The sequence below is a fragment of the Thamnophis elegans genome, chromosome 5 (assembly GCF_009769535.1).
Source record: "Thamnophis elegans isolate rThaEle1 chromosome 5, rThaEle1.pri, whole genome shotgun sequence".
NCBI classification, from domain to species: Eukaryota; Metazoa; Chordata; class Lepidosauria; order Squamata; family Colubridae; genus Thamnophis; species Thamnophis elegans.
The window spans coordinates 36436619-36463734 of record NC_045545.1 but is presented as its reverse complement, the minus strand read 5'-3'; the positions used below and the strand labels follow the sequence as shown (position 1 = coordinate 36463734).

Here is a 27116-nt window from a genome sequence, read left to right as displayed (position 1 = left end):
CTCTCGGCTGGTGTAGCACCTGAAATCCTTCTGGGCACAGCTCTACAAGGGGGACTCCTCCCTCTGGGCCCAGCCAGGTTTCAGTAATACATGCCAGGTCTGCCCTCTCGTCTAAAATTAAGTCCCGGACGAGAGGAGCTTTGTGTACAACAGACCTGGCATTTAGCGACAACAGCCTGAGTCCAGGGTCCTGATCACTTGCGCCATCTGGTCTCGGAGTGGGACTCATAGGGCCGGAAGGAGGGATCTCTGTAATGTAGCGAACCCTCCTTCCCCGGTAATGGCCTGCCCTAAAGTCCCCGCCATATCTGCCCCTCCCTGTTACGACCGTAATACCCCGACCCTCTCCCGTGTCTCTGGTCCCCCCAACCACCCCCATGGCCCCCGCAACTCCCGGCAGGTCCTCCGAATCACACATACTCATGCACTCCCCCAAACAGTCCCCACGTAAAAGTTAAAAACACAAAATTTACAACAATATGATAATAAAAAGTGGGACATTCATTCATCTCATACGTATCTCATGCGTATCCCATACAAAGAAGGAAGAGAAAGATGAAAGAAAAGAAAGAAACTAAAAATAGTTGCGCAGTTGTTTAAAATTTCAGGTGCGAGTTCAGATGGCAGATTGGCTCTTAATATTCAAAGTTAAAGTAGCTAGAGACCAGTTATAGTTCAGATGGAATATGCGGGGGAGTGTCTTGTTGCCCCTCTCTTCTTTTGCAAATTTGCTGGTCAAAAGGTCCTGTGGGGGTTCAGTGTAAACACACAATACTGCCGTCGTCTGTCCACCCGCAACCCAGGTCCAAGATTTCTTTCTGGGGGTAAAACCAGTATAATAGTGATGGTAACAGTCAAAGCTAAGAAAGACGAGATCACAGGCCCTAAATATATGGGTGAGGGAAGTCAAACAGTCAAAGTCCAGAGTGGCAGGAAGCCAATGTTGGTAAAAAAGGTAGCGTTGAAACCAATGTTGGTGGAAAAGGCAGCGTTGGAGAAGAGGGCAGCGTTGATAAAAGAAACAGTGCTGGTGGGGGGGGCTATATTGCTGAAAAAAGCAGCGATAATAACAAAGGCAGCGTTGGTAAAGAAGACAGCGTTGGTGCAAGAAACAGCTCTGTTGAAAAAAGTAGCATCGATGGAGGAGCTGAGCCAGATATGGGGGGGGGGGGGCATCCGGAAAAGGCTACGGCCACGGCGCACACAGCCAGCCGCCCGGTTCGCCTAATCCGAAGAGAAGCCCTGTTTGAATTCCCCAGTTCTAAAAGATGGCAATAGTTGATCAATACAGTCACTGTAAGCTCACCAAGTTGTAACGATTGTAAGGAAAGGGTTAAGAAACCCCACAGCTGCTGAAGCCGCCGCAAAGCGCTTTCAATCGCCTTCACCGCCACCATAGAGCCGCCACTCCCGCCGCCGAGAACGCCAAGCCACGCCGGAGAATCCGAAGCCCCAGACCAACGGAAGGCATCGGCTCCCCTCAACTTTTGGCCCGCACACGTCCCCCGAATCTCCGTCATCCTGGGGGACCTTCTCAAGAGCGTTAAAAAGCCGGTTTCAAGGGCTCCCAGCGCTTTTTCGCCAGATCGTTCTAAAGCGAAAAAGCCCTGGCCGCCATTCCGATTCTTCGCACATGCGTTTTTTAAAAAGAAAATCCTGAAAAGGATTTGGAGAGATGGGCAGCTGGTCTTTTGGGGGGGGGAATCCCCAGAACCAGGAGCGCAGCCCATTCCCCCTCTCAAGAAGACCGTTTTCTTTTTAAAAAAGCCTCTGCAGAAGCTTCTCCGTGGAAGCTTCCAAGGCTACAGGCAACCAGGAATGGGGTGGGGGAATGCCTCGCAGGTTTTCAAGATCGTCTGCAGAGAGGCGTTTTTTAAAAAGAAAATCCTGACAAGATTTGGAGAGATGGGCAGCTGGTCTTTGGGGGGGGGAATCCCCAGAACCAGGAGCGCAGCCCATTCCCCCTCCCAAGAAGACCGTTTTCTTTTTAAAAACACCTCTGCAGAAGCTTCTCTGTGGAAGCTTCCAAGGCTACAGGCAACCAGGAATGGGGTGGGGGAATGCCTCGCAGGTTTTCAAGATCGTCTGCAGAGGCATTTTTAAAAAGAAAACGGTCTTCTTGGGAGGGGGAATGGGCTGCACTCCTGGTTCTGGGGATTCCCCCCCCCCAAAAAAAAGACCAGCTGCCCATCTCTCCAAATCTTGTGGCTTTTCAGGATTTTCTTTTTAAAAAACACCTCTCTGGATGATCTTGAAAACCTGCAAGGTTGCTTTGGAAGGGGACAGATGGGCAGCATTTCCCCCTGCCCCCCTCCCTGGGTGCCTGCAGCCTTAAAGCAAGCGTTTGCACAGTAAAGATAATCTCACGAGCGAGAGAAGTTCTTAATTGCTTTTACTGTGAAGTTTCGGAAGCTTCCGAGGCTGCAGGCAACCAGAGATGGGGTGGGGGACTGCTGCCTGTCTTCCTCCTCCCAAAGCAACCTCGCAGGTTTTCAAGATCGTCTGCAGAGGCGTTTTTAAAAAGAAAACAGTCTTCTTGGGAGGGGGAATGGGCTACACTCAGAGGAGCCGGCGCTTGGGGCGCCCTGAAACAACGCATCCCCGCCGCCTCATTCTACTCAGCAAGCGGGGACATCCCGTCTGTGCCCACTTCTGCTGCCACCACCTCCGCTCCCAAACGCAACTGTCAGCTGCGAGCAGGTGACTGAAGCTGCTGCTTGCAGTCATTTACGGCTGCAGATAGATTGTGCCTGTAGCGGGAAGCTCTTCGCCCTGTGAGAGCTCCTCTCCAGCACTCCTAGTTTGGTAACATCATCAGTGCTAGAAGGGAGTGGGGTTGGGGGGGGAGGAGGAGAAAGTTAGGACAAAAAAGAAAAAGATAAGGAGGGAGAGAACTGTGGGGTCCTTTGGTGTTCTCTGAACGTAGTAGTTTTTAATTAGTTTATGGAATTTTTATTTATTTATTGTTTATAGAATGTTTATTACAAGAAATGTTATTCCTTTTTGCAAATGTTTTATTTGTGATGCAATATGTTGCTTTTAAGTGTTTAGACCAGGTTTATGTGTCTCAAAGTGGCTGCTTTTCTATGGGCAGGCCAGGTTTGTTGAAAGGCAGTGTGTTTCACCCTCCTTGTTTAGGTAATTCTGAGGTGGTTGATGGTTCTGTGAGTGCCTGTCCTTTATAATTTTCCACATTGCCTTGATGGTTTTTATTCCAGTGACTTTGTCTTTCCTGTTCTTAGGCTTAGGAAAAAAAAACTGGTTTCATTGGCAGTCTTTTTTTGGGGGGGGTGGGATTTTTATTTTTTTGGTGTTTTCCTAGCACTGTCATAGTTTGTGGGTGTGGGTGTGGGTGGGTGTGTAATGTCCCGCAGTTATCTATGCATTAATAATGATCTAGTAATATTAATAATATTTAGTAATTAGTAATATCTATAATAACATCGTCTTGGCCACTCCCACCAGGTCACATGGGCGGCAGGACACTCCCATCCGGTCACATGGGTGGCAAGCCACTCCCATCTGGTCACATGGGCAGCAAGCCACTCCCACAAAGGAGGCCACGCCCACAGAGTAGGTTCGAACAATTTTTGAAACCCACCCCTGATTATTAAGCTTATATTTTCCATATCCACCTGTTCAAATCAGCTTGTGATAGTTTTGGAATAACAGATCAACTATGTCTATGGAAATCAAACCGTGGCCTCAACCATTCTGAACAGCACCACAAAATATAGTAATTCCTATCTACATTTTATTCTCTACTCTGGCTGTCTGATAGCGATAGTGTATGAAGCAAGAGGGATGTAGTTACATCTGTATAAGTTGAACCTGCATGGACATAAAGAGGCCAATCCGCTCTCATCCCTCAAAGGGGAGAAAATAATAATATTTTTTTCCTCAAGAAAGAGACAAAAAGAGAACATAACCAAAAGAAGGATAGCCTTTCTGGAATACTCATTAGCATTTTCTCCCACAGACTAAAATTGTTTCTTAGCAACTTTGGCCAAGGCTCAGCAGAGATTTAAGAGATAACAAATTTACCACTTGTCACATAATGTGGTATACATTTAGATCATTCTGCTTGTATGAGGAATGAGCAGATGGGGGGATACATTTGTTTCCACAATATATTATCCCAAAGGATATAAGGACAGCTTAATAATCTTATATATAAGGATAACTTAAGGCAGTTCCCAATAAGAAGATGCCCTGTCCCCTTTCTCTGTGTCCTTCTCTTTAATCCACATGTAGGTCTCCTGAAAAGCTGCTCAGTAGATTTGGGAGCCATACTACACAAAGAGGCACAAAGGGTTGAGAAGGCAGAAGGAGCCAAAAATCATAAAGGAACAATCTTCCTGGTTTGGTAGGTGAACTTTGGCAAACCCTCCAGTGATGGGATTAAAAACATTTCACTACCAGTTCTGTGGGCGTGCCTTGATGGGCATGGTATGGCTTAGTGGGTGTGGCTTGGTGGGCATGGTAGGGAAAGGATACTGTAAAATCTCCATTCCCGCTCCATTCCAGGGGAAGGATACTGCAAAATCCCCATTTCCTCCTGATCAGCCAGTGACTTGGTAGGCAGAGAATAGATGGAGGTGGGGCCAGTCAGAGGTGGTATTTACCGGTTCTCCAAACTACTCAAAATTTCCGATACCAGTACTCCAGAACTGGTCAGAACCTATTGAATACCACCTCTGAAACCCTCCCAGAAGGGCCATTTAAAGATTAAGTTCCATGTAGAAGAAATGTTTCCATGAGAAATCTCATTTAATAACTTTTCTAAGTCACTGTCATCCCATTAATCCATTTCCTAAGACAGAATCATTACAAACACTAATTACTAAGGATTTGGTTTACCTTCAGTTTCCAGATCTTGCAGAGCAAAGAGAAATTCCTTTAAAGGATACATGTTTCTTCTGAATATGGGACTGTAGAACTGGTTCCCCCAATTATGTAGCTGTAAAATGAGACTTCCAGTGTATAGCAGTAAGAAGTGTCATCCAGTAGGCCACCAAGGAAGCGACGTCCTGTCCCTGCCTTAACAGCATCTCGATTGAAGGAAGTGCTTGACTAGTAAGAAAAAGATGAGAGTGGATGAAATGGGATTTTGCATTGAGAGGGGCTTCCCCCACACCAGGAAGTTAGGTAAATTCTATAAGCCAAATCACATTTCTGTCAACTGTTGACTTGCTTAAGCACCAAGAATATCACAAAGAGCTCTTGTGTAGTACATCTGATAGAGATCTAGCATGAAATGCATTAAGTCTTCCATGTATGTAGATGTTTTTATTAGTTCTTTTGTTTTACGCTTCCCAGTTCCCTTTCATAAACTCCGAATAAGATACCAATTTTGTGATGCAATTGTGACCACATCTGAGGAGCCCTGCAGTTCTTTTCTTAAAGTTGCATTTTAAAAACATGAACAAATAAACTGAAACCAGTTTCCTTGCAAGAATGTTGATAAAGTTGTGTGTAAACATTTTACTTAGTAAAATAAATAATAATTTGTAGGAGATAGTCACTGAGAACATAGAAACCAGGAAGGTACGCCATTCTCCTCTAGCATTGTGGCCCAATGCACTATAGAGTATACACTTTGGATATGCAATTACAGGTATGCATTACCTCCCAAAATTAAGTTTTAGGTTGGATTCTAAGGAGAAAATGTACTTAAATTATAATTATTATAATTGTTGACACTTTCTATATTGTTAATAGCCTTTCAGCAGATTCTGACAGGTTCTGGAGAACCGGTAGCAGAAATTTTGAGTAGTTTGGAAAACCAGCAAATACCACCTCTGGCTGGTTCCAGATTGGGATGGGAATGGAGATTTTGCAATAACCTTCCCCCAAGAGTGGGGAGGGAATGGGGATTTTGCAATATCCTTCCCCTGCCACCAAGCCACATCCACAGATCAGTAGTAAAAAAAATTGAATTTCACCACTGCTTTGAATTAAAAGGTGAACATTTGGCTTTTATAATGAATGAGATTTAGAGATAATATCTCTCTCTCTCTCTCTCTCTCTCTCTCTCTCTCTTTCTCTTTCTCTCTCTCTCTCCCCTCTCTCTCTGTGTCTGTATGTGTCTGTGTCTCTGTGTGTCTGTGTGTCTCTGTGTTTCTGTGTTTGTGTGTGTAGAATTGATAGATTAAATTTAGATGGAATTATTTATAAATAATTATATAACTATTCCTTATATCGTTTGTTCATTTTTAATGCAATTTGTCACCACTTTATCCCCAAAAAATACTAGGAAGTATACTAATAGTTAATAATTTCATCTTTTCTGTCATTACATTTATATGTGGAGGAATTTGGGGAGGTTGAAATGTTGTATGTTGGACTTTGTCAAAAATTTAAATAAACAAATTTTGATTGGAACCTTATGAAGAAATTGTCTTTTTGTCCTTTTCTGAAACTGACATTTATCCTATCATTTTGGGGGGGGGGGGACTAAAGGGGCATTCATAAATTGTGTCACACATTGATATGTGCATGTATAGGAGCAAAATCAACACTGTGGCAACCTGAAGTTAGATCACTGGTTAAAATAGGTAAAAATATCTGCCTAGGAACAAAGATTGAGGAAGAGAATGTCACACACCAGGGGAATCAGGAGAGTCAAGCAATTGAAATGAGCATAAAGATTTATTGCAAGCTAAAGCTCTCTACAAGAATCTGAGTAACTAATTGTCAAGGGAAATGAGCGGGAATTAAGAAGGCATTCAAGGTGGGCTGGACTTAGCTCTCTTTTGGGCATGCAGGGACTTTTGACTTATGACCCATTTGGCCCCTCCTTTGGGTTCAGCCTGGTCCTATGGAGAATAAAAAAAGAGGTCTTTTCACATCTGAAATCTTCACTTTTATTAATGCTGGACAAAATGGACAAGTTTGTAATCAAGCGGCATTTTGTAAACAGACTTTTTCTCCTAATCTCCTCTTCTTTCTACTGCCTCTGCCAGAATAGAAAGATTGTCAACAGATTGATAGTCAGCAAATTCAAGAGCCTGAACTAAATATTTCTGCATCCTGTTCCTAATAATTTTATTTAAAAAATCTTTAAATGGTCTAATGTCCCAGGAGAATCAATTCCTAAGTTGGGACATCACAACTGAAAACCTCTATTCCTTGGTTGCTATCAACTTCAACTCAGACGGAAGGGTTATCAGAAGGAGGAAAAAACCCAAGTGATGGCCATAGTCAATGGCAGGTTGTACAGATGTTCCTGGGCCATGCTACAGGGTTGTAAAAACTGAGCACCAACATTTTGAGATGAACTGTGAAATGGGCAAGGAACTAATGGATGATTGATCCCACATGGCATTTAACAGCAGAACGTACTAATTTCAGTATCTTGGTCATTTTTAATGGCGATTTTACTAATTACTAATTCACATTAGCAAAGGAAGCCTGAGGTTTTAAGAGCATGAATAAGGTATAAATCAGTTTTCTGGTCTGGAACCAACATGTTTCCTTTCTTTTATTTCCTCTTTGCTTCAAGCCTGCTGGATGATATAGCAAAGTGATCAGTTCATTAGGAACCTTAGAAGCTGCACTTCCTCAAGATCCCTATTCAGGGTTCTCTTATTTGACAGGCTTGAATTCAGGTCTATTATCAGACACTCTGCCTGAATCTTAACTTACTACATCCCAATGATTATTATGCATGAACTGGAGCTAATGCCCAGGATTATGAATTAGTCTCTTGTATGCGATAACTATCCATTGATTCTTGTTAATAGACCAGTTATGGAAGTAAAATCACATGAATCTTTAAATGACTACAGGAGAGTGTCCAGCAATTTTTTTCTAATTCTAATGTTAATGAGAGAGAATTAGCCTTAAATCAATACCATCCATTTCTATTTTAATCATATAATGAGGCGTTCCTTCAGAAGATGAGAAAACAGAATTTTTTTGAGCAACATTTCATAATTTGATAACTAATGTACAAATGTGAAGATTTAAGTTCTAACTTGCTTATAGAGTTCATTATTATTTAATACCAAACATATTTATTCCGTGTGGGCAACTGCATCTAATAAGTATGATATTATGCTTAGTTCAAATATCACAGCTCTGTTGTGGGAGGAACATAACAATAGAGATATTTTGCACATTAGCCCAAATTTACAGGGAAGAAACCTAAAATGTTTACAAATAGCCATTTGATCCCACCTTAATAAATGCAGTTTCATTTCCCGCAGTAGCTGCACAAATAGGTGTTCTATAGTAAGCTACCAATTCTGAGTAGAATTTGTTAATTGGAGGAGCAGAAATAAAACCAGAAAATCTGCAGTTTCTGTTCTGTAAAAGACATTCCCAGACAAAATGTTTATTTTTTAACTGCAATTTGGGTGAGTGTCATGGTTGAAAAAATATGCCTGCTTTCATAATAATCATTATAAGGCAGCAGCAAGGTATGAATTGAAGGAGCACGAGGAGAGAAGTTAGCCATGTAACAATCATATTTTCAGAGTAACATTTCATCAGTGAGAATAAACTCCTCACACAAGTATAGATTTATGCTAATTCCGAGTCCAATTAAATATTCAACTAAAATATTTCCAGGGGGTTGTTTCTTAAACAAATTCATCTAAACTTTGGTCTTTAGTTGATCTTCATGCAAGCTGCAAATCCTGTACTTATTCCCAACAAGCAAAATGACAACAATGCTGGTGAATTCTATTCTGCCACCAATATATCAGCAGCACAGGAGACTTAGTGTAAGCATCTTGCCTTTAAAAATACTCATTCATTATTAATGGTATGAATATTGTACATCAAAGGGAAAACTATTCTGCATGCTAAATGGTGTTATGAACTGAAGTGTAGAGGGGATTTTGTTTAAAATTTTTCTCGCTGCTTTTTGTTCCTTAACTCAATCAGACTTAGCAGAAACTTTAAGAGAGAACAATAATCTCAGAGATGCTTTCAATGGATCTTATTCTTATGTTGCTTCTGGGTCAGTCCTGGCTGCAGCTTGTTTTCTTGAAAAAAAGAAAAGAAAATGCAAATGTGCTTTTTATTAAATAATGGGATATATCATCCCTATTTTGGCAAATGAATGAGCACATAAAATAGACAACACTATCTGAACCAGATAATATTGCAGGGAGAATGCCAGAAAACAAGCCCAGAATTTAAGGCAACCCAAACTAATCAATCTAATATCTATTACAACTGTGCCTCCTTTCCCTGCATTAGGACCATAATTAGCATTTCTGGAAACAAAGTTGATTGATCCCTTGATCCTCTAACTTTCCTGGAAATACATATCTAAGGGTGACAAAGAAGGCCATGTCAATTTATTCAAGTCTATAATGCAAAATTTGTTTGCAAATTTGTATTAAATGAACCCAGGAGAGGCAAACAATTTTCTCTAGTACTCTTTGAAAAGAAAGAATAGTCCAGCTAGTATTACTGCCAGTAGACAAATGGACTTTGTTGACTGCTTTGCTTCTAATATGCGGACTCAGCTGCTTTTTTAATTCCTCTTGTCAGTGAAGCAAAAGGGCAAAATGCCTTTTAGCTTCCTTTCTTTCTTCCTCAGGTCCTTATATCTTTACCATAGGTGATTACAACATGGGGTGTGATTGGAATAATATATAATTAAACATGAATCATCAGTTGAAATATCAGCTGGTAATGCTTGCTGGCTAGACTCCCATCATCATAAAAGTAAAGTACCAAGGGACATGAAAGTCATAGTAGGTGAAGAAATTACTATTGTTTAATATAATTGGGAAAAAATGCCATATAATATAGAAAATGAAAATTGCTTGCATGAAAAGACCTATTTTTGTGCTTGTGGAAGGGCTGCCTTGTTATATCAAACCAAAAATCCATTTAATCCATTGTGCTATTTCCAGGTTTGCCATGTTATGTGTCTAGAAAGGGTCAGGGAAAGGTATTGGAATTCCCTAGTTGTTTGTCCCAGACATCTCCTATTCAAAGATAATAGTTAACACCTTTGAATATGGCAATTCATTTAGCCTAAAGCTGAACCTCCATTCCTTAGAAAATATTTCTTTTGGAGAAAATGTGTGAGATTTTTCTTTTTTCTGACACCTTATGAAAAAGTACTGAAAATCATACAAGATTGCAGTCCAGTAAAATCAATGAATTTCCAGGTAAATGATCTGGGGAAATCTATACATAATTTTATTATATTATTTGAAACATTATTCAGGGTACAAAAGCACACAAGTAACCAATAAGAAAAAGGGCCACAATTTTATGGAGATATAACTGACTGCCTTTCTGCCAAACTGGCCCAGGAAAGTAAATCATGGGGAATAGCTTAGGATGTATCCCTCTCCAATTATGTCTCCAAAGCGAGCTGCCTTATTCTACCTGCATATACAAGATGGATCAGAATAAAATGCAGAAGAATATACCACACTTTAAGCTACAAAAAGCTATGGTTAGTAAGCTTCAGAAATTGGAAAAAGGATTTATTTTCTCCCGTGAACTTGTTATGGGTCATTCTTCAAGTTGTAGTCCAAAGACATTTGAAATGTAATGGGGAAACCTTCTGCTGAACCTTAATTAATAACTTCAGCAGCGACTTTGAAACACATTCAGTATAATTTTAAGAGCACAGTAGACATTTTCCACCATTCTCTTGAAAATCCTTTTGAAGTCACTCTGCCTTTAAAGTAGTTGTATTGTTCAAGAATTTATGTCAGTGGTGGGATTCAGCTGGTTCATAGAACCAGTAGCTAATTTTTTGTGCAGTTTGGCAAACCAGCTGAATAGTGTGCCTCCCCACGCCTGACCCCACCTTGCCCTTCCCCTCCCAGCCACTCCTCACCTCACTGCCCAGCTGCTCACCTGGCCACCCGGCTGCTCGCCCAGCTGGGTGGCAGAGCCAGTAGCTGGGCATGACAAGGAGTGGCTGAAGGGGTGAGGTGAGGTGCCTCTCAACATAAGTTATGTCACGTTGGCCACACCCACCCAGTTCCACGAATACCCAGACACCTCTACCCAGCTGGTCACAAGGGCAGAGAACCGGTGATTAAATTATTTGAATCCCAACACTGATTTATGTCACAGATTATTATTACTATTAATAATTATATTATTGGGTGTTATGTGAAAATTGTCATTGTAAATCATCATATAAATCTTTGTCTGCTCTGGAAAAGTTAGCTGGATCTAACTGTTAAAATGTTTGGCTAATTTCTATTTCATTGTTAGATTTCTGGAGTTTTGTGACTAGATCCTATTTACTACTATTAAAAAATATTTTTTTTATAAAAAGGCATGCATTAAAAGAAATGTTTCTTACAAAGGAGAAGTCTTCAGCATTCTGACAGAGCAGCTTCGGGAAAATAATCTGCCTGTGAAATCTTTCTTCATCTTCAAAAACATTCCCGTACATAAAGCCATTCGTCATAGTGGAGTGAGCATGGATGTCAATATAGAATTCCAGGGTAACTTTCTGCACAGAAAATACATAAGGTAAATTGAAGGTACGTTTCAACAAGGAAACTAGCTATCAAAGTGACAATGTCAATTCGGAAACTCAAAACGTGTAGCAATTCCCGGGGTGTCCAGGGGTCAAAAAAAGCCAGTCACAACTGCACAATAGAAGCCCTGCCCCTTTCTGTGTACATCACACAAGCAACACAGGTAAGAAAGGACTCTTGGAGTAGGTTTTTCTCTGAGATGTTTCCACTCTTTTTTTTTTTGCATATTTTTTTTAATTTTCCATTTTCATAGCATATAATCACATGTATACTATTAAATAGTCAATATCATGTTGTATTATTAAGTGATTACCTCAATTCCTCTTGCCATCAACTACCAAAAAAAAACCCCAACAACAACCAGTTATTGGCTCTTCTGCTCTCCATACACCATATTTATACCTTATCAGACACTTTCTTCCCCCTCTTTCCTCCCCCTCTCTACCTCCTTTCTTCCCTCCATCATCCTTTTCTACTCTACCTCTCCTTCCTTTCTCCTTCCCTTCTCTTCCCTTACCACTCCTCCTTATACACCTCATCTACCCTCCCCTCACCCTCTCTCCTGTCCCTCTCTTCCTATCTTTCTTCTCTCCTCTGCTTCCCACTCTTCCTCTAATTCACTTGGTGTATTTCAGCTTCTGAGCAAACTCCCTTTTGTGTTGATGTTATTTATAATTCCATTTCAATATACATAAAAAATAGCAGTATTTACAATCATATTACCTTAAAATCCAACACCCCTCCTCCAACCTAGTATACTCCCCTCCCTCCCACCCTCCCCCCCAACCTTCCTCCCCTGACTTCCAAGAACCAATACAAGGTATAAATCTTTAACAAAAACAGTTTAAAATATACTTAAAGAGAAAGTAGAAAATTAATAACGTCTTTAAATTGAGCTTAGCTCCTCCTTGTTAGGCTAACTATAAACAATTTGTATCATTTCTGATCTTAATCATAAGCTATCTGAAATTTCCTAGACCCATATTTATTTTGAATATAGTCAATCCATTTTTTCCAGTCTGGTTTATATCTCTCCATTCTTGGATAGTAGGCAAATCTTCCTTCTTCCAGTATTGCGCCACCAACAATCTAGCTGCAGTTATCAAGTGCAAAATCAAGTTAATCTCTACAGCTGTATAATCAGTAATTATACCTAACAAAAATAGCTGGGGGGTAAACTTTAATCGTTTTTAAAGAACATTTTGCATAATCCACCATATTTTTATCCAGAATGCCTTAATCTTTTTACAAGTCCACCATATATGAAAATATGTAGCATCCATACAATCACATCTCCAGCATTTAGGTTGTAAATTCAAATACATAGAAGCCATTTTTGGGGATCTAGGTGCCATCTGTAAAACATCTTATAAAAATTTTCTCTCAAGTTTTGGCCCTGTGTCAATTTTACATTTCTTACCCATATCTTTTCCCATGTATCCAATATTATTGGTTCTTCAACATTTTGAGCTCATTTAATTATACAATCTTTAACTAGCTCTGTTTCAGAGTCAATTTCTATGCAATTTTATATGCATTGGACTTTGGTCTCTAATTTGTTTAAGTAAATTATCCTCGACTTGCATAAAGTCAATTTTTTTATCTATTTTCCATCTAGCCTGTAACTGCCCGTACTGAAACCATGTTTGAATTACCTTTTCCTTTTTTAATACATCCAAAGATTTCAGTTGTGGTACACCTCTTTCTGCAGTAAGAAGCTGCCTGTAAGTAATTATATCCTGTTTTTGTACTATATTCATATTTTCTATTGCGTGTCTAGGGATAGCCCACATAGGTAACTTATCATTTAGTTTATATTGATATTTTTTCCAAACCTGCAGTAAAGCATTCCTTAAAATATGACTTTTAAAATTCTTATCCACCTTTTTGTTATATAGCAAATAAACATGCCAACCATATACCAAATCATACCCTTCAATATTAAGTATTCTATCATCTGTTAAGTTGATCAAATCACTAATTAGAGATAGAACTACTGCATCATAATATAGTTTTAAGTTGGATAATTTCAAGCCTCCTCTTTCATCCTGCATTATTTTAAGTTTTACTCTCAGCTTTTTACCTACCCATACAAATTTATTAATACCCTTCTGCCATTCTAACAAATTTGCATCATTTTTAAGTATTGGTAACGTTTGAAAAAGAAATAAAAATTTAGATAGAATATTCATTTTCACTGCTGCTATTCTTCCCAGCAGAGATAACTGTAATTTCTCCCATTTTTTCATCTCTGTCTGTATACTATACCACAGTGGTTCATAACTGTGCTTATATAACTTCCCGTTAGAGGTTGAAATATAAACTCCTAAGCACTTGACTTTTCTAACTATTTCACATCCTGTCATTCCTTCTAGTTCTTCCCTTTGTTTAGTATTCATATTTATAGCTAATATCTTTGTTTTCCCTAGGTTTATTTTAAATCCTGACACTTGACCATATTGATTAATCATATTTATTAAGACCTTACCAGATTCCTGTGGTTGGGTTAATGTTATAACCAAATCATCCGCAAAGGCCTGTACTCTGTATTCTTGCTGCCTAATCCTGATTCCCTGTAGGTTCCCCTGAACCCCGTATTTTATTCAACAATAGTTCCATGTAAATGTGTTTTTATTTTCCATTTTCATTTTCTTACAGTCACGTATATACTGTGCATAACCGGGGCCATATAACATTAAACAATAAACACAGCCATTCCTCTTATCAGCAATACCCCCAAAAGTAAAAACCCAATGTACCTCTTCGACCCTCCATACACCCTTTCTTTCGCCCCCCCTCCAACTTTCCATCTTCCCTCCATCATTCCCCTCTACCCTACTTCCCCTCCCCCTCTTCCACTCCTTTCTCCCGATACACTCCCTCCCTTCCTTCTCCTCCTCCCTCCAGTCCTCTCTCCCACCCTCTCTACCCCTCTTTCTTCTGTCCCTCTACTCCTCCCTTCGGTGTATTTCTACAATCTATTAATATATTCAGCTTGTCCTATTTTTACAGTGGAATTAAAGAGCAACAGTATACAAGTGCAGTCACGTTATCTTAAAATCTAACACATATTATGTATCCCCCTCCCCCCTAACACCCCCTCCCTTCCCCCCCAACTTCCCAGAGCCCGTAAACGGTATAGATTTTTAACAAACACAGTCTACAATATATTAAGACAAAGGAAATAAAAAAAGAAGTTAATAACATCTCTGCATTGAACTCAGCTTCTTCCTGTTGCACTAGCTATGAACAGTTTAGATTATTCCTAATCTCAGGCATAGGCTATCTGTAATTTCTTAGTCCCATATTTGTTTTGTATATAGTCAATCCATTTTTTCCAGTCTCGTTTATATCTCTCATTTGAATGGTCTTTAAGATATGCCGATATTTTCGCCATCTCGGCTAGGTTTGTGACTTTCAATGTCCATTCTTGAGTTGTAGGCAAGTCTTCCTTCTTCCAGTATTGCGCCACCAACAGTCTTGCTGCCGTTATTAGGTGCAGAACCAAATTAATCTCTACCGCTGTAAAGTCCGTACATATACCTAGTAAAAATAACTGGGGAGTAAACTTTATCCTTCTTTTAAAGATATTTTGCATAATCCACCACATTTTTATCCAAAATGCCTTAACCTTTTGACAAGTCCACCATATATGAAAATATGTAGCATCGAGAGAACCACATCTCCAACATTTAGGCTGTACATTCGGGTACATAGAAGCCAGCTTTCTATGATCTAAGTGCCATCTATAAAACATCTTATAAAAATTTTCTCTCAGGTTTTGTGCTTGTGTGAATTTTACATTTCTTACCCATATTCTTTCCCATATGTCCAACATTATTGGTTCTTCAATATTTTGAGCCCACTTTATCATGCAATCTTTAACTAATTCTGTTTCCGAATCCATCTGTATTAGTACATTATATATCCTCTTTATATGCATTAAACTTTGATCTCTTATTTGTTTAAACAAATTATCCTCAACTTGGATAAAACCAGTTTTTTGGTCTATTTTCCACCTGGCCTGTAATTGGCCATACTGGAACCATGTTTTTTTTTTTTTTAATTATTTATTTATAGGCCGCCCTTTTCCCTGAGGGGACTCAGGGCGGCTTACAATCAAAAAAGGAAGGGGAGTGTAGGACAATACAAAAAAAAAGAAATGTGCACAAAGTAAATTAGACAGTAAAACTCAACATTCACTCAGCATTCGGGAGGGGCAAAAATAAGATTATCCCCAGGCCTGACGGGCTAGCCAGTTCTTGAGGGCTGTGCGGAAGGCCTGGACGGTGGTGAGGGTACGAATCTCCACGGGGAGATTGTTACATAGTGTCGGAGCTGCAACAGAGAAGGCTCTCCTCTGGTAGTTTGAACTACCTTTTCCTCTTTCAATACCTCTAAAGATTTTAGTTGTAGAACCCCCCTTTCGGACGTGAGAAGTTGTCTGTAGGTGGTTCTATCCTGTTTTTGTGCTATATTCATATTTTCAATTGCATGTCTAGGAATTGCCCACATGAGTAACTTGTCATTTAGTTTATATTGATATTTTTTCCAAACCCGCAGTAAAGCATTTCTTAAGATATGACTTTTAAAATTCTTATCCAATTTTTTGTTGAATAACAGGTAAGCATGCCAGCCATATACCAGATCGTGTCCCTCGATATTCAGTATTCTATCGTTGGTTAAATGGGTCCAATCACTAATTGCGGATAGCGCCACTGCATCATAATATAATTTTAAGTTAGCTAATTTCAAGCCTCCTCTCTCGCGTACATCTTGCATTATTTTCATCTTTACCCTCGGCTTCTTTCCGGCCCATACAAATTTGTTGATACCCTTCTGCCATTCTAAAAGATTCGCATCTTTTTTAAGTATAGGTAACATTTGAAAAAGAAATAAAAATTTTGGTAAGATGTTCATTTTCACTGCCGCTATCCTACCCAGCAAGGATAAGTGCAATTTCTCCCATTTTTTCATCTCTATCTGTATACTCCGCCAAAGTGGTTCATAATTGTGCTTATATAATTTCCCGTTTGAGGCTAGAATATTAACCCCAAGATATTTGACTTTTTTGACTACCTCACATCCTAACATCCCTCCTAGTTCTTCCTTTTGTTTAGTATTCATATTTATAGCTAATATTTTTGTTTTTCCTAAATTTATTTTAAAACCAGACACTTGACCATATTGATTAATCGTATTCATTAAAACCATATTAGATGCCTGCGGTTGTTCCAATATTATGACCAAATCATCCGCAAAAGCGCGGACTCTGTATTCTTGCTGCCTAATCTTGATCCCTTTTAGACCATCCAAGCCCCGTATTTTATTCAACAATACTTCCAAAGTTATAATGAACAATAGTGGGGACAAAGGACAGCCCTGTCTTGTACCTTTTCCGATTTCAAAAGGGTCTGTTAAACTTCCGTTGACTATGATTTGAGCTGTTTGCTGTTGGTATATTGCTTTAATTGACCGTAAAAAGCTATCTCCTATCTGCATTTTTTGCAATATCTTCAACAGAAATTGCCAGTTAACATGATCAAAGGCCTTCTCAGCATCCAGAAATATGAACGCAGAAGGAATTTGGTTGTTCTTTCCCAAATATTCTAATGCATTAATAATTAGTCTAACATTACTCTTCATCTGTCTCCCCTGTATAAAACCTTCCATGACAGCCATGGGCTTGACCCAAGTAATCCAAGGTCCGACTCACTCAGCGGGTCATACACTCGACCTCGTATTTCTCTCGGAGCAGTGGAGTTGTGATCTTGGTTTGAGGGGTAGTGAGATCTTGCCCCAGTCATGGTCAGACCACTTCCTACTAAGGCTTGACTTTCGGAGACCAATCCCCCGCTGTAGGGAGGAGGAACCGATTAGGTGGTTCCACCCCAGGCGTCTTATGGATCCTCAGGGTTTCCAGACGGTGCTTGGCGTTATGCCTGATACTCTCGCCCACAGTCCGGTGGAGACCTTAGTTGCTACTTGGAACTCGGTAGCGTCTGAGGCTCTCCACCGGATTGCGCCTTTACGGCCGATCCGCGGCAGTGGATCCAGGTGGGCCCCTTGGTTCACCGAGGACCTCCGGGAGATGAAGCGCCAAAAGAGATGCCTAGAGCGCCGCTGGAGGGCCAGTAAATCCGAGTCAGACCGAGCACTTTTGAAAACCTGCATCGGAGCATATCTATTGGCAATACGGACAGCTAAGAACAATCACATTGCTGCTCTGATAGCGTCCGCTGAGTCACGCCCTGCCGCCTTGTTTAGGGTGACCCCCATCAATATGCGGACCATACTCAGTTGTATCTGTCCACCCCGTGCCAACTCAGTGAAGCGGTTGACATGATGTGCCAGTGCCTGGAGGCTGTCAGGGTCTGGATGGGAGTTAACAAGCTTGTACTCAATCCAGACAAGACCGAGTGGCTGTTGTGTTTCCCTCCCAAGAATTTGGCCAGTATTCCATCACTCAGGCTGGGGGGTGAAAATTTACGCCCCTCAGACAGGGCGCGCAACTTGGGAGTCCTCCTGGACCCACAGCTGACCTTAGAACATCACCTGTCGGCTGTGACCAGGGGGGCATTTGCCCAGGTTCGCCTGGTGCACCAGTTGCGCCCCTACCTGAACCGGGAGGCACTCGCGACAGTCACTCATGCCCTCGTGACCTCAAGACTGGAGTACTGCAATGCGCTCTACATGGGGCAGCCTTTGAAGAGTATTAGGAGACCACAACTCATCCAGAATGCAGCCGCGCGAGCGATTGTGGGTGCACCTCGGTACACCCACGTTACACCTATCCTCCGTGAGCTGCACTGGTTACCGATCGGTCTCTGGATACGCTTCAAAGTGCTAGTCGTAACTTATAAAGCCCTTCATGGTATTGGACCTGGGTACTTGAGAGACCGCCTGCTGCCAATTACCTCCCACAGACCGGTTAGATCGCACAGGGTCGGCCTCCTCCGGGTTCCGTCTACCAGCCAATGCCATCTGGCTACCACCTGGGGGAGGGCCTTCTCTGTTTCAGCTCTGGCCCTTTGGAATGAACTCCCCGCGGAGATTTGGACCCTCACGCCTCTCCAGGCCTTCCAGAAAACCGTCAAAACCTGGCTGTGCCGGCAGGCCTGGGGTTGATGAGTTCCCCTCCCCTCTCAACTTGTATGGCTGTATGACTCTTGTGTATTTTAATTACGTGTATTGTGTTTGTATCCCCTTTCCCCTTTTGAGTTGTTCGCCACCCTGAGTCCCTCCCGGAGAAGGGCGGCATACAAATAAATTAAATCTTAAATCTTAAATCTTAAATCTTAAATCTTAAATCTTAAATCTTAAATCTTAAATCTTAAATCTTAAATCTTAAATCTTAAATCTTAAATCTTAAATCTTAAATCTTAAATCTTAAATCTTAAATCTTAAATCTTAAATCTTAAATCTTAAATCTTAAATCTTAAATCTTAAATCTTAAATCTTAAATCTTAAATCTTAAATCTTAAATCTTAAATCTTAAATCTTAAATCTTAAATCTTAAATCTTAAATCTTTCTTAAATCTTAAATCTTAAATCTTAAATCTTAAATCTTAAATCTTAAATCTTAAATCTTAAATCTTAAATCTTAAATCTTAAATCTTAAATCTTAAATCTTAAATCTTAAATCTTAACCTGTTTGGTCGGTATGTATCAATTGTTGCATAACCACCATTAACCTATTTGCTAGTATTTTAGTAAAAATTTTATAATCTACATTAAGTAATGAGATAGGTCTGTAATTTTTTGGTTGGATAGTATCTTGATCTTCTTTGGGTATTAAAGATATAAACGCTGTCTTCCAAGATGGGGGCACTTTACCTTCCGTTTGAATTTTATTAAATAGTTCTCTAAGAGGTTCTACCATTTCTAACTGTAAATTTTTATAGTAAGCCGCTGTCAAGCCATCTGTGTCTGGAGCTTTCCCTAACTTTAGTTGCTTAATTACCTGCAAGATTTCCCCTGAGGTTATTGGTTGGTTCAACTTTTCTCTGTACTCTTCTCTAACTAGGGGTATTTTCTCTTTATCTAAGTATTTGTCTATATCTAAACCCTTAATTTTGTCCCCTTTATACAATTCTGTAAAAAATTCCCGAAATGCCTTTTGAATCTCCTCCTGTTGAAACACCTCCTTCCCTCTATAAATCAATTTGGTTACATTTCAAATTTTCGTTTTTTTCCTAATCTGATAAGCTAACCATTTGCCTGGTTTATTTGCGTTACAAAAAGTATTGTGTTTTGCATATAGTAAACTAGTGGCTACCTGATCAGAGATCAAGATATCAAATTGGGATTTTAATATAGTAATTGCTTCCTTAACCTTTGTATCGCCTGGATTCAATATTAACTCCAACTCTTTCCCTTTAATTTCCTCTTCCAATTCTTTTCATTTTAGCCCTTGTTTATGTCTATGTATTTTGTTTATATTCATCAGTACTCCTCTCATATACTCTTTGCTTGCATCCCATACAAATTCCATAGGTGTACCCTTATTCATATTCAGAACAAAGTATTCAGATAACAATTTTTTACAATCATTAATATACTTCTCATATCTGAATAAGTTTTCATTCAGCCTCCAAGACCTTCTTGCCTGCACTATCCTTCCCAATTCCATCCAAACTGGGTTATGATCCAAAAGGACCCTCGCCGCAATCTTTGTCTTCTTCACCCTAGAAAGTAAATCATTAGTGATTAGTATAAAATCAATCCTTGAGAAGGATTGATGTCTATCAGAAAAGAAGGTGAAATCATATTCCTCTGTGTTTCTTTCTCGCCAAATATCTCTCAATTCAAAGTCGTCCATCATGTCAAAAAAAGGTTTGGGTAGCTTAGCTCGCATTTTAGTATTAGGGCGAGAGGTCTTCTTATCTCTTTTAGTGTCAATCACGCCGTTCCAGTCACCCAATAGTATACAAGATTTATAATCCCACTGTACTAATTTAGCGCGAAGATTTCTATAGAATCCATCTTGCTGTTGATTAGGAGCATAAATTCCCAAAAGTAGTGTCTTTTTCCCTTCTAAGATTAGGTCTAGCGCAATATATCTTCCAAAGGGATCTGCTTCAATTAGTTCAGCCTTAATGTCTTTTCTTAAGTATACAACTATACCATTTTTCTTTTCCGTAGCAGAGGTCACAAAATGTTGACCAAGTTTGGGGTTAAACAAATATTTTTGATCGGTTGATTTGATATGAGTTTCTTGCAGACAAATTATATCATTCTTGAACTGTTTAAGATAGTGAAATATTTTCTTTCTCTTCTGTGGAGAATTCAGTCCATTGACATTCCATGTCAAGATCTTAGTTGTCATCTTTGGTTGCCTGAAGCTTTTTTAGAGCCTCCTGCATGGCCTGTTTAACCTTTGGCCTAGCTCCTCCCATGGCTTCTGAGCTTGTTGCTGTGACTCCTTGATCAATGGCCAATGATTGTTGAGGTTGCTGCATTATAGCTTGTTTTTCCATTCGTCTGGTAGTCATACGGCTAGGTTTTTGTTCCATGGCACCTTGCCCTTCCGGGAAGGGGAGATGGTGCACCTTGTCTGGTAGTTGTGTAGTTTGCTGTCTATCTTGTCCTTCTTGTGGTCTTTCTCCAGATCCAGATGGTGCAAGGTGTCCCACCTTCAGAATATTGTGATAGAAATCTCGAGCTTTCCATACAGAGTTGAGACAATATGTTTGCCTGTCAAATGTAACTATAATACCAAATGGCACATCCCATCTATACTGTATCTGACGGTTTCTGAGTTCTTCCACTAGAAAAGCATAATCTCTCCTGGCTCTTAGCATTTGAGGTGGTATTTCTTTCAAGACAATCAGATCCTGGCCGCCGATTTGAAGCCTAGTGTTGTAGGACTCTTGTAGTATCATGTTTCTGAACTCTCTTGTGGCAAAGTATATAACTACATCTTAAGGGAGTTGCTTCTGTTTTGCCGCCCAAGAATTAACACGCTAGATTTTATCGATCTGCCAGTCAAAGTTGGACCCCGGTCTTTCCATCAGACGGTCAAAAGCCTCTGAAAAAATCTGTTTCAAGTTCTCCTGTTTATCCTCACGCAACCCCCTGACTCTTAATGCGAACTCCATCTGTCTGTACTATATCATAATAATCTGTTTTTCAGTGTTTTCAACTTTTTGTTGCACCACCTCAGTTTTGGATGTCAAATTGGTATTAGCTTCATTAAGAACCTCTAGGTTATCTTCAATTCCAGAAACATGTTCTGTCAGTACAGTTACAAGTCCCAGCATATCATCATTCATTTTGGCAATCTTAGTATCAAGTTTATCATATAAGTCAATCTTAAACTCTTTTAATTCGTCCTTTATCTCCTTTATCTCCTCTCTGAATTCTCTGAAGGTTTCCAAAAAAAATTCTTTCGTTAGCACATCTCCAGTAGGGGGCAACTTTGTGCCAGGTATTGGAGATGTGCTTCTAGGAGGAAGTTTCCCAGGATTTAATTTTGATGCCATTATAAGTCTTATAAATGAGCAGTTAATCAAGCTCTACTGGCTCACTGTGCAGCTTATGAGAAAGAAAAATTAATTCACCCCTTTGATGGCTCTTTAGAATTTTTCAAAGGGTTTCAAAAAAAAGAAAAAGAAAAAAAAACATTGTAATGAAACAGCTCGGCATATTCAGTGCCATTTTTGACTTCTCTATATCAGAAATATATATTAACAAAGTTGATAAGAAGAAAGTCTTGTAAACTCTTCAGAGAAGTGAAACTAATTAATAAGAAACTGCTGGCCGGCTGTTCCTCCCTTTGTACTCTTATCACTGTTTTTTGCAGAAGAATTAGGAATGTGGCATTGTTACGGAGAATGCACAATCGCCATTTTAGGAGCCAGGTTTTTTTTTTTTAAGACCAAGTACACGAAGGAAGCTCTTGTGAAAAATGAAGCTAGGATTTTTAAAAAAAACAGATAAGGTTCTCAGATACGGACTCTGCTTGTTTTAAATTCAGATAAATAGTTCAAATATTGTCCTAAGTGGAGGTTTCTTGCTTTGAGCTGTGGAAACAACAGCTAGAGATTTCCAGCACGGAGATAATGATTCAGCCTCGGCTGCCCCCCCTTCTCTTCGCAGCCAAAAAAGCTGCAAACTTCAAAGGAAAAGCTCTTACCAGCTGGATCTTCTCTCCCCCTCTTCTTTGCCTGAAGAGTGAGGTATCTGCCAGATATCTAGGCAGATAACGTGACCAGAAACCCAGGAGCAGCTCTATTAAGCTGCCACCATCAGCAAGATCCCGCCCAGGAAGTCAATAGTTCCAAAGTTATAATAAACAATAGTGGGGATAAGGGACATCCCTGCCTTCTGCCTCTCGATTTTAAATGAATCTGTTAAACTTCCATTAACTATGATTTGGGCTGTTTGTTCCTGATATATTGCTTTGATTGATTGTAAAAAGTGCTCCCCTATTTGCATTTTTGCAGTGTTTTCAGCAGGAATTGCCAATTCACTCGATCAAAGGCTTTTTCAGCATCTAAAAATATAAGCGCCGCAGGGATTTGGTTGTTCTTCCTTAATGTATTAAGGATTAATCTTATATTAGTTTTAATATGTCTCCCTTGAATAAAACCTGTTTGATCATTATGAATGGTTATATGGATAACCAACATTAACCTGTTCACTAGTATTTTAGTAAAGATTTTATAATCTATATTAAGTAATGATATGGGTCTATAATTTTTTGGATGAGTAGGATCTTGATCTTCTTTTGGTATCAAAGATATAAAGGCTGTCTTCCAACTTGGATCTTATTAAATAATTCCTTGAGCGGTTCTACCATTTCTAACTGCAAATTTTTGTAGTAAGCCGCTGTCAAGCCATCTGTACCTGGTGCTTTTCCTGCTTTTAGCTGTTTAATTACCTGTAGGATTTCCCCCGAGGTTATTGGTTGATTCAATTTTTCCCTCTGCTCGTCTTTAACTATGAATATTTTTTCTTTATCCAAGTATCTATCTATATCTAAGCTTTGAATTTTATCGTTCGTATACAATCCTATAAAAAATTCACGAAAAACCTTTTTTTTAATTTATTGTTTAAATGTTTTATTCATTTTCATTTTCAATTTTGTACATTCACTTATATACTGAATATTTGCAATAATAATAATATAATAATAAAAAAAGAAAACCCCCAACCTAAACACAACTCATAACCTATCACTTTCATACACCCCTTCTTCTCCCCCTCCAACTTTCCTTTCTCCCTCCAACGATCACCCCTCTTACTTCCCTTTCCCCTCCTATCTTCCTTTCTCACCTTCCTCACCCTCCTTCCCCTCTCATCCTCCTTACATTCCCCTCTTCCTCCCTCCTTACTTCTCCCTCTTCCTTTCCTCTACTTCTCACTTTGGTGCATTTCTCTATTCCTAAAAAAAAAATAAAAATAAAAAAAAAGAGAAAAATAAAAAGAAAAGATAAGGATCAACAGTATACAAGTGTATTCTTCTTATTCTATATATTGAAACTATATCTCCTCCCACCCACCCACCCCCAATGAACCCCCCTCCCTAATCCCCTCCGACTTCCCAGGTCCCACACCCGGCATAGTTCAGTACCATTCACCTTCTAAAATATCTTATTAACAATAATAATGAAAATAAAATAAAAAGAACACTCCGAAAAGAAAAAAAAATGAAAAAATAAATAAAAATAAAAAAAATTAAAAATCTTTTGCATTATGCTCAGCCTCCCATCATTCTTAAAATTTAAACAGTGTAAATCATTCCATTTATATTTTGTCCTCGTCCCTTACTTCTTTGATATTTACCCCCTTCTTCCTGTAGACTCTCCAGATAGCCTTTCTTAACCTTATATTCAAATATTAGTTTATACAAAAATAGATTTATCTTCAAATACAGAGCAGTCTAATCATACTTTCGCTACTCATCTTCCTACCCTTCGTTTCTCATCTCCATTCCTCCCAAGCCCAAATTCCATAAGATTAGGATCTCGCTCTTCACTTTAAAATCCTGAGCTTTTTATGTTATACTTCAAGCATGTAAATCCGTAAAATATGTGCCCAAAATCCACACCACTTCATTCAGTCCCAAGATCCCTTCATCGATATCCCGCTCCACCTTCCCTTCTGCCCCACTCCTCCCGACTCCATTCATCCCAAACCGCATTTCAAATAAATCTTAGTCCCCGCTTTCCTCACAGAAAACAATTCATGCGCAGTTTGGATTGAAATTCAAATAAGTCCTATAAAAGTCCCGTATAATATCTGTCCAAAATAAGCAATGCTTCTTTCCATTCCCCATCGGTACACAGCTTTGCCATTTCACACCAGACAGAAATCCTAAAATTTTAATCAGTCCAAGAGCTTAGAAAGTATTTTAAAGACATTGCTGGATCCACATTCCTTACTCTTCTGCCCTTCCGGAAAGAGAAGGCAACCCTCTGCCTTATGACCACGTGTCCCGCTGCTTTGAAAATATGGCTAAATCCTCAGTTTCGGCTCTTCTGCCTCTCCAGTAGGGGGAGAACAACTCCCTCCTTCTTGTAACCAAGTGAACTGCTGCTTGTCTTTCCTTCACCTTGTCCCTCCGCATTTCCGAGTGAGTCAAGAAGCCCCGCCTTCAGAGTTTTACAATAAAAGTCCCGAGCTTCCGAAACAGAATTAATACGAAATCTTTGATTTTCGAGTGTAACTGTGATTCCAACTGGAGCTTCCCATTTATACTGTATTTGACGATTTCTAAGTTCTTGGGTTAAAAAAGTATAGCCTCTCCTTGCTTGCAGCATCTGGAGCGGGATTTCTTTAAAGACAAACAAATCATGGCCATCGATTCGGAGCCTGTTGTTGTAAAACTTTTGGATGATCGCATTCCTGGATTCTCTTGTGAAAAAGTATATAATTATGTCTCTTGGTAGCTGTCGTTGTTCTGCTACACACGAATTCTGGCGATAGATTTTTCGAATATTCCAATCAAAATTGAATCCCGGACCTCCCACCGCTTGGCTGAAAGCTTCTACAAATGTCTGTTTCAAGTTCTCTCCTTTCTTTTCAGGCAGTCCTCTGACTCTTATTGCAGACGCTTTTCTGTTATAATTTATCATTGTAAGTTGTGTTTGAGTATCTCTAATCTCTTGTTGTAATGCTTGGATGTTGGAAGTCAAATTAAAATTAGCCTCCTCCAAAGTTTCCAGCTTAGTCTCCATTTCTTCGATATAATCTGTCAGAGTAGACATAGCTTCAAACATATCCACCTTTATTTGGGCAATTTTAGTCTGTATTTTGTCGCATAAATCCAGCACAAATTCTTTGATTTCTTGTTTAAAATCATTGAGTATTTGAAAAAGAAGCTCCTGTGTCAAGGAATCTCCAGTAGGGGGTGTAGGAGGCAAAGGCAGCGATTTACTAACAAGTTCTTTAAGCACATGCGGGGGGGATTTTTTTGCCTGCTTAGACCTGGGAGGCATTATAGATAAAAGCTGAGAATAAACAGATAAACAGTGTCTTCACTTGGTCAGTTCTCAATAAATTATTTATAGATTTTGCTTGTTAATGAGTAGCAGTCTCCGGGGAGATAAAGCTGGTTAATTACGTCATCAATCACCAACACAGTAAAAACGCCATTTTGTAACCGGTTGAACAAAGAAGTTTCAAAGGAAAAACAAGGCTGGTGTTTAGATAGTTATAAAAAAAAAACATCACAGGAGTAAGACCCGCTCGTGTTAGCCTTAAGTTGCTTGAAGCAATTTATCATTGTCCTGAGGGGGGGGATCGCCTGTCTAGGGCTGCAAAAAGGCAGCTGCGAGGAACTGGCTGGAGATAAGAGCTCAGTTACGCTGGATCTCTTCTCCGTTCGCAGCCCAAAAAAAAAGAAAAAGGGCTGTGAACTACGAATAAATCCTAGCACCTGAGCTTCTGCCTGCCCCTTTCTGCCAGAAAGGGGTGATATCTATTGATCTTAATTAGATATACAGACCAGAACTCTGAGAGGGGCTCCGTTGAGCTCCTTCGGCGACAGGCTCCGCCCCCAGGAAGCCACGAAAAACCTTTTGAATCTCCTCCTGTTGATACACTTCCTTTCCTTTAAAATGTAATTTCAATATGTTACAAGACTTCTGCTTTTTCCTAATCAGATATGCTAACCATCTACTAGATTTGTTTGCATTACAGAAAGTGTTGTGTTTTGCATATAGCAAATTGGTAGCCACCTGATCTGACATTAACATGTTAAATTGCTCTTTTAATAATGTGATTTAACCTTTTTGCCTCCTGGGTTTAAGATTAGCTCCTGCTCTCTCTTCCTAATTTCATTCTCAAGTTCAATTCTCTTTTCCCCCTGTTTGCGTCTATGTAGTCTATTCATATTTATCAGACCTCCTCTCATGTATGCTTTACTTGCATCCCATACCATTTCCATAGATGTACCCTTGTTCATATTAAAAACAAAATGTTCTTTTAACAACTTTTTACATTCATTAATGTTTTTCTCATATCTAAGTAAGTTTTCATTCAGTCTCCAAGACCTTCTTGCTTGCATCCCCACCCCCAATTCTATCCAGACTGGATTATGGTCTGATAAGGCTCTGGAGCATATCTTCGTCTTCTTTACCCTAGAAAACAAATCATTGGTTATTAATATAAAGTCAATCCTAGAAAAGGATT

General features: G+C 39.6%; 1 protein-coding gene across 1 annotated transcript in view; it reads right to left on the bottom strand.

Moving 5' to 3' along the window:
- AGBL4 (ATP/GTP binding protein like 4) overlaps positions 1–27116 on the bottom strand; it is a 1221291-nt gene that overhangs the window by 91931 nt on the left and 1102244 nt on the right. Inside the window, exons 10-11 of the mRNA XM_032217563.1 lie at positions 11297–11449; positions 4911–5073 (exon numbers count right to left, since the gene is read on the bottom strand). Coding sequence (XP_032073454.1) covers positions 4911–5073; positions 11297–11449 — 316 coding nt within the window. The remainder of the gene's footprint in view (positions 1–4910; positions 5074–11296; positions 11450–27116) is intronic.